Source organism: Cornus florida, unplaced genomic scaffold, assembly GCF_030987335.1.
Source record: "Cornus florida cultivar Cherokee Brave unplaced genomic scaffold, ASM3098733v1 CherokeeBrave_3.0.0_Hap2_Chr11, whole genome shotgun sequence".
Classification (NCBI taxonomy): Eukaryota; Viridiplantae; Streptophyta; class Magnoliopsida; order Cornales; family Cornaceae; genus Cornus; species Cornus florida.
Genome location: NW_026775581.1, coordinates 26,395,841 through 26,404,019, shown reverse-complemented (window position 1 = coordinate 26,404,019; position 8,179 = coordinate 26,395,841). Strand labels below are relative to the sequence as shown.

The following is an 8,179-nucleotide window of genomic DNA, read 5'->3' as shown; positions in this document are numbered from 1 at the left end:
CGTTTGATTTAACTCCCCGGTAATTGACCTCATCTCATGTATTTGAGAAACCAAAAATTGATTTGACTCTCCCATTTGGGACCTTACCTTGCCGATGTGGACTTGTTGGACATCCATTTTCTGCATGATTGATTCTAATACCCAAAGGAACGTCAGATGGAACAGATGAATCGGCTTCATCGCCTATGCCGATTTGCTAGTTCTCTTCATCAGTGTTATCACCTGTAACCACACCTTTCGAATTTCTTAGCCTGGGAGGCATAGTTACTATAATTTTACTCACCTAGTGGAGTCCTACCGGGTGTGCCAAGAATGTTGACGCTAAAATTAGCTGGCTAGAGTCGATCTTAAATTGATGTAGTGCGAGGGTGCCAGAACCAATTATATGGTTCGAAGTTAAATAGTCAACTTTAGTCTCTTTGGGAAGGTTGACTTTCAGACGATGCGAGGATAAAGAGAACAGTAAAACTCCTCTTTGAGTTCAAGAATTACCTTAATTAAAAGGACTTTATCAGTGAATAATTATAGTAACGTTTTGATAATAGAAAGGGAGAGAAATAGATATAGAAAGAAATATAAATAGAAAGATTGAGAGAGAGAGGGATAGAGAAAAAAAAAATAGTAAGGATGCTATTCTGGGAAAGGCTTGAGAAAACAAACAAATAAATATAATGATTCTGAGGGTGCTGGACCTTGATTTCAGCATGCCCCTTTGTTTATTTATAGAAATTATTAGTAAAACAAATACGTATAAACAGGTATCCGAATTACTTTACAACTCTATCACATAACTAAAATGTAAATTCAAATCAGACTAATCCTATCTACAAGCATCCTTATGCAACTAAATACTTCTATCTATTTGTTACTACCAGTTATCCAAACATAATCCATGCAGATTAAATTGTAAAATCGCTATCCCACTTGTAGTTCAAGTCTATGATCCATGTCGAATGATGATATTCTTCAACCCAACTCAAATATATCTTTAGCCCAATCTCTTCTTGCAACCCAAATCTCTGCCACATCACTAAACTTTAAGCCCTATTGTAGCCCAAGCCCAATTACCAAAATGGGTGTCAAAACAGTTTGCGCATGAAGCAGTGAGAAACAGAGGAAGGAAGGTCCATCGTATTTGATGCAGCAAGGGTGCTGATGAATTTGCCTCTTCAGATGATCCACCGTTGACTTGCAACAGCTGTGATTGATGCTTCCAACGGTTCCCATCTCCGATCCTTTATCCCCATTTGTGGACTTCATCAACGATCGCCGAATTTACGTTCCAATTAATCAGCCCTAATAATTTTCTTGGAGCAACTGAAAACTGTCGACTTTTTCTAGCGCCTTTTTTATTTATTTATCTCCTTTTAATTTTGGATTTATATTAACAAAACAATTCAAAAATTTTTTTAAAAAAAAAGGAAAATTTGAATTCCTTAAATAATAATGGGGACAAATCAAGTGTAAACAAATAAGTCAAATATGTGAGATTGAAAACTAGTTTAGTAATGTAGAATTTGTAATATGAATTTTTTAAAACAAGAATATAAAAAAATATTTGATAACAGTAAAAAAAAAAAAAAAAAAAATGTACATCCATTTTTTATTTTAAAAAAAAAGTAATAATAATAATAATAATAATAATAGAATTAACACCTGAAAATTGGAATTTGACAAGAAAAACAGTATAAGAATTTAAAGTTGCACATGCATTGAATAAATTATTGAAAGAACTCCATTTGACATGAACAATGACAACTATTTTGTATAATTTCAGTCGATATATATACAACTGTGTAGTAGTAGCACAATAGTATAGTATACATCAGATCTGCTAAATTAGCAGAATACAAATGAAGAGCAACAACATCATCCGGTAACAACACAAAAGGCAATTAACTAAAGAGCACCATCCAAGTGAAGAACAGGACAAGTCAAATGACACCAACACAGAGTGGACAGGCAACACCCAACCCTCACAGCTTCAACAATCAAGACAGTAGTAACAGCAACCGAATCTAGGAATCGAAATTAAAATTGGTTAAGCAACCAAAAATACCACTCAACCATAGCATAGCCATTAGGAAATGAAAACAAGCATTCATTTAGAGATCTATGATCAATCTCACCCAAATTGAGTAAGGGCTGCCACTTCGAGATATTGTGCCGATTCCAGTTTGAGACTTTTATCGAAATGACACAACTCAGTCCTCAATGATAAAAATCGCAATATTGTGCCGATTCCAGTTTGAGACTTCACATGTTGAGAGAGAGAGAGAGAGAGAGAGAGAGATTATCAAGTACCTGAATTATATTAGAAACCAAATCAGTCCCAAAAGGCTTAATATAGAAGCAATATTTGAGCTCCAGTTAGCAGCAAAAAAGGGCGCTTGTGCTCTAGCAAAATAAATGCAGCTCATATGAAAAAAAAATTTACTTGACAAGCCAATAAAAGATTAACCATCTCATCAAATATGAGCTTTTCTTTTGAGTTTTTTTTTTTTTTTTTTTTTTAGCCATCAAATTTCAAAATATGGTTCAAACAATGTGATTTAATTAAGTTGTACAATGAATCTCCTAGTATTTATGAAGACATTAAACCTTACCACAGAGTGTTTTTTCTATAGAAGGAGAAATTGAAGCATTGGTCCTTCCCAGCTCTCAAACCACAATTGAGGACTTGTTTGGTATATATAACTATTATTAACATATATCTAAAATTGAATAGAATATATAATATTCTAACACTATAGATATCAAATGTTCTGCACATTAGTAGTTGATAAGTCTAAATTAAATACCATTGTCTCGAAATCACCTCGAAGTGGAAGAGTTCTTGAGAACGGTGAAATGATGGGGAGGAGAGAGAGAGAGAGAGAGTGACTACGCCCTAACTGAAGAAAACACACAAAGAAAGAACAGAGAAACAATCACAGTTCCAATCAATTAAGGGGGAAAAAACCATCATACGAAGACAAAATAGATTAGCAAAAAATAGATAATTACCGTGACATCCTGCAATTTTCCTAGTGACCTCCTTCTCAATAAGTATTGCTCTTATGCTCCGCTCAAATTCTAGCCCGCCTTATGTGACTTAGGTCTGGTAATTTTCCTAGTGACTTGCATCCATTCGTGTTCAACAATTTTAGGAGTTTCAGTTCCTAAAGTCCCCAAATCTCGGAAAGTTTTTCAAGTTACGAAGACGTAATGTCCTTAACATTGTTAGTTTGAACAAAGCAAGTATCCTCTCCGAGGCCGTGCATAATGACAAGTCCAACTCTGTTAGGAGTTCGAGTTCCCTAAGTCCACCAATCTCACTAAGTTTCCCACAATTGTGAAGTTGCAGTTCCTCTAAATTTGTTAGTCTTGACAGATCAGGTGCCTTCTCCAAGGCTATGCACGATGACAAATCCAGCTTCTTCAAGGATTTCAAAGCCTCAAGACCCTCAATCTCAGAAAGTTTCTTACAGTTACGAAGACAAAATGTCCTTAACATTGTTAGTTTGGACAAATCAGGTACCCTCTCCAAGGCCGTGCAGGATGACAAGTTCAACTTTGTTAGGAGTTCGAGTTCCCCAAGTCCACAAATCTCACTAAGTTTCTCACAATTGCAAAGTTGCAATTCCTCTAAATTTGTTAGTCTTGACAGATCAGGTGCCTTCTCCAAGGCTATGCACCATGACAAATTCAGGTTCTTCAAGGATGTCAAAGCCTCAAGACCCTCAATCTTATGTATCTTCTCGCAGCAACGCAGATTTAATCCTTCCAGCTTTTCCAATTTGGATAGATCAGGCAATCTTTCCAAGGATGTGCAACTACTCATATTCAAAACTTTCAAGGATTCCAATCTATCAAGGCCCGTAATTTCATTCGGATTCTTGCAACCTGTAATACTTAATTTCCTTACCTTCTTAAAGTTGGAAAGATCGGGTTTTGTTTCTAGTGATTCACACCCATCTAAATGTAATTCTGTTAGGAGTTGTAATCTTCCAAGGCAAGGAAGAGCTGGAAGGCATTGAAGTTGTTTACAATTATGTACATAGAGAGACGTAAGACTTGAGGGAAGAGCTGGAAGGTATTGAATTTGTTCACAATTTTCTACAATGAGAGACGCAAGACTTGAGGGAAGAGCTGGAAGGCATTGAAGTTGTTCACACTCACATACATTGAGAGATGTAAGAATTGAGGGAAGAGCTGGAAGGCATTGGAGTTGTACACAACAATTTACTTTGAGAGACGTAAGCCGAGAAAGGGACTCATTAATACCTTCAGGAATTTTCAACAGCTTATAACAGTCAATAATTTCCAACTCCTTTAGGTTCACCAGGCTAGGAAGGTTTAGAAATGTCGCCATTGACCTGCAAGTGACTGCTAGACTTACTAGACTAGAGGGAAGGTGGTCTGGGACAAACTCGAGGTTTCTGCAACGCCTTAAATGAAGGGTTTGGAGGTGAGAAAGCCCACAAATGCTTGTTGGTAGACCACAGATATCTGTTGAATCTAATCTTAAGATTCTCAGAGAGGATAGTCCCCCAAAATTATTGGGAATTTCGCCTCTCAACCTGCAACACGAGGCGTGTAACTCTTCAAGTTTCAGTAACGTTCCGATGGTACTAGGTAACTTCACTATCAAACCAGATTCCATCTTAAGAATTCTCAAACGATTTAGGTTGCCAATAGTTTCTGGCAATTCTGTAATGCGTGTCAATGACAAGTCCAGCTCAATTAATGATTCTAATTTCCCAATAGAGTCTGGAAGCTCTTTTAATTTGCAGCCCTTTAGTGACAAGCGTCGCAATTTCACTAGCGAACCGAACGAGTCTATACCAAATAAACCATCAATATTACGGGGTAGACCACCCAATTTAAGGTCCAACAAAGATGTTAGGTGACCGACTGAGGTCGAAATTTGAGTCAATGACTGACAATAAGTGGCTCTGAGAGTTTCAAGCTTCTTCATAACACCTCTACCAATAGGGACTTCTTTCATAGAAGTACCATCGATTAGGAACTCCGTTAAAGCTCCCACTTTATCAAATTCGAGAGCCAGCCTGTTGAGTTTATGACAATTCTTCAAATTTAAGAAAACTAGACTCTTGAGATGCCCAATTGATGGGTCAATATCAACCAAATTGCAACAGTCTTAAAGAATCAATCTTTCTAAAGTTGCATATGAAGAGAAGTCGGGAGTCCTAACCATATTTTTGGAACCTGTGAGATCTAGAACTTTCAACTTCGTTGCAATCTGCAAAATAAGGAACAAGAGAATTGCTTAGAATTAATTACAGAGAATTATGTGATGAGATACACGGAACAAAAGCAGAGAAATTGATGAAACCTTGGTATAATTCCAACCCTCCCAGTCTTCTGTGACCTTGCTCTGTGATAAATCAAGACTGACCAGATTCTTTAGATGAAAATTGGTTGGGCTAAAAATTTCAGGGCATCCTTTCCAGGCAAGCCATCTCAAATTTAAAAGAAGACCCTTAAAATCTCCATCCAGCTTTGCAAAGTCCATTTGAAGGAACCTTAGATTAGATAGGTTTGCAAATTCTTCATTTGTAAGACACAGAGCTTTAACCTGTGACTCTAATTCAAAGTCCTCAACCTGTGAGATTTTGAGAGCTTTAACCTTCGCTGTTCCCTGCAAAAAAGAGAACATTTAGATAAGTTTATAATTAGGGGGAATGAAATTTAACATTAATAATGAGATGAAACCTATATCAGGATACTCAATAATTAATGCCCTAGAAAATAATGTTTTGGGTACAACCATAAGTGGTATTTGCAGGCTATAGGTTTTTAATGGCCGACTTATTGAGCAGGAGTGGCTCAATGTAAGCTGAAGTTAAGGCAATACAAGAGAATATTCATAATATAACTAATATTAATTAACTATATAAATTAAAAAATATACTCCATGTGTATATATATATATGTATAAATTAAATATTGTTCTTGCTTCTTGAGATGCAAAATTACAAATTTTTGTTAGAAATCTTGGTTATTTATTTACTAAATTTTTTTTTTTTTGTAATATTTTGTTTATCATTGCAAGAGCTCCTTTTTTAAATAAATAAATAAATAAAAAACAAAATTGGAATTAATTTACCCAACCCCTTCTTTTTTCCTTTTAGAAATTTTTACTAATCCTAATTCACATTTTTAAATAAAACCGTATTTATATATTAAAAAAAATGGTAAATTAAAGAACAATAGAACCGACCTTTTGCAAGATTTATTGAAAGTTTTTAATTATAAAAATGCAAGACTTTCTCACCTAGAAATTAAAAGATAATTAACTAATCTGCTTGATCATATAAAAAACATGGCAAGTTTAGAAGAATATGGAAAGGAGGAGTTGATAGATATAACTGAAAACATGTGAGGGGAGAAATTGCCGGAGATTCTTGACATTAAGTAGAAAGAGAATGTATGAAGGGCTGCTTTTGAGTAGTTCATAGCTCATACATAATTGTGTTAGTAAGGTGACAAGAAAATTAATGCGTAACAAGGACGACATCAGGAAGGAGTTGGATCTTACTGTATGACTCTTCAATACGTCGATGGCTTCATCACGAAACCACACCCTATTACGCTTTCCCCGCTCTTCAAAATCTTCTTTACGAACAATATCTCTACCAAGGTCTCTAAGCTGGTCATGCATCTGTACCTCATTATTATCTCCAATTTTTATCATGGACATGTTAATAAGAACTTCAATCCCATTTTTCGGAAAAAATTTGCAGTCATCCCACATGTGGAAAGCAATTCTTCTATCCACTCCGATTAAGAAACATGCAATATCGAGAAATATATATTTTTGATCATATTCTAATGCATCGTAACTTATTTTCAGCTTCTCCTCCACATCTTTATTCGGTATTACTTCTAAATGTACCTTCCCATACCTCTTTTCCCTTGCCAGATAAAAAAGAACCAATAATCTCAAGAGCCAAAGGCAACCCTCCAGTAGTGGACACAACATCTTTAGAGAGATTATCATAGTCTTGTGGGGGATGGTCCCTTCTAAAGGCATACCTGCTGAAAGTAGTAGAGATTGAGTAGAATCCAATTCCTCTGGTTCGTAAGTCCTACAATCTACCTGAGGCAGATTTAGGATCTCTTTGTTTCTAGTTGCGACAATTATCCTACTTCTTGAACCAAACCAATCACATTTTCCCACAATTGCAAGTGCATGAAGCTGATCTCTGTGATCGGCATCATCAACGACAACAAGAACTTTCTTCCCAGAAAATCTATGTTTGATTGCATTAATTCCTTCATCCTTAGACCTAATTAAGACAGAGTGTCCCTGTTTCAAGATGCTAGATACAAGTTGGTTTTGCAAAATCAACAAGACCAGTGTGTTATTGAGCTTTTTCTCTAACGTCTGCAAGGAAGCAACAGGATTCAAATTCAAATTCAAATTTGTGTTGGGAGAGATAGTTGTAGATGACCCTGGCAATAGTGGTCTTGCCGATACCTCCCATGCCTTTGAGTGGTCGATTGTGTTGAGAATCTCAGTAATATTCTCTCCAAGGCGAAGCGCATTGTTGTCTCTAAACGTGTGGATTCCTTTCTCCCGAAGGTCGCAGTAGAGGTGATCAGTGAATCCCTTACGAGTATCCTCGCCTCTGAAACTCAAGAAGACTTCATAGTCCCATCCTCCTGCAGCAGCAGGTGGAGAGGTGGACGATGAACAAGTGTTGGAAGGTGGTAATCAAGTGTTGTTCTGTGTATCCATTTCAAATGGGCGAGAGGAGAAGCGTACTGTCACGCCCCGCCTATGGAGGTTGTGCCACGCAGACGCTGAGGAGGATGCTGCATGGCAACTGCATGGCAAGTGGAGTTTCTAGAGTAGTCTAGAGTTGTGTGGAAGATTCTAGATATGTGTAGAAATATGTAGAAGTGTGTGGAAGGTTCTAGAGTTCTCCAGAGTTGTGTGGAGTAGTATGGAGAGTTCTAGAATGTTGTAGATATTTATGGATAAGTATGGAAGTGTGAAGAAGGTGGGAGAAGATTCTAGAGAATCGATCTCCACCATCGGTTAAAATGCATCCTAGCCGTCCATTGGGGATGGGGATGCCTATAAATAGAGGTAGGACTTCATTTTGTGGACAACAAGTCCTAGAGTAAGTCTTGAGAGCCTTGTAGAGAGCTTGAGTGCTAGTCTTGT

At 36.8% G+C, this 8,179-nt stretch overlaps 2 protein-coding genes across 2 annotated transcripts; both read right to left on the bottom strand.

Moving 5' to 3' along the window:
• Nucleotides 1-2,245: 2,245 nt before the first annotated feature.
• LOC132286184 (disease resistance protein L6-like) lies at nucleotides 2,246-7,768 on the bottom strand. The gene is made up of 4 exons (XM_059788465.1): nucleotides 6,545-7,768; nucleotides 5,339-5,644; nucleotides 5,198-5,245; nucleotides 2,246-2,304 (listed from the first exon to the last, which is right to left on the bottom strand). The coding sequence occupies exons 1-4, from the start codon at nucleotides 7,037-7,039 to the stop codon at nucleotides 2,257-2,259; spliced, it is 897 nt and encodes a 298-aa protein (XP_059644448.1). The 5' UTR covers nucleotides 7,040-7,768; the 3' UTR covers nucleotides 2,246-2,256.
• On the bottom strand, nucleotides 2,257-5,186 carry LOC132286183 (uncharacterized). Its single transcript, XM_059788464.1, has one exon. It carries the CDS (start codon nucleotides 4,988-4,990, stop codon nucleotides 3,155-3,157), a length of 1,836 nt encoding a protein of 611 aa, XP_059644447.1. The 5' UTR covers nucleotides 4,991-5,186; the 3' UTR covers nucleotides 2,257-3,154.
• Nucleotides 7,769-8,179: the final 411 nt, after the last annotated feature.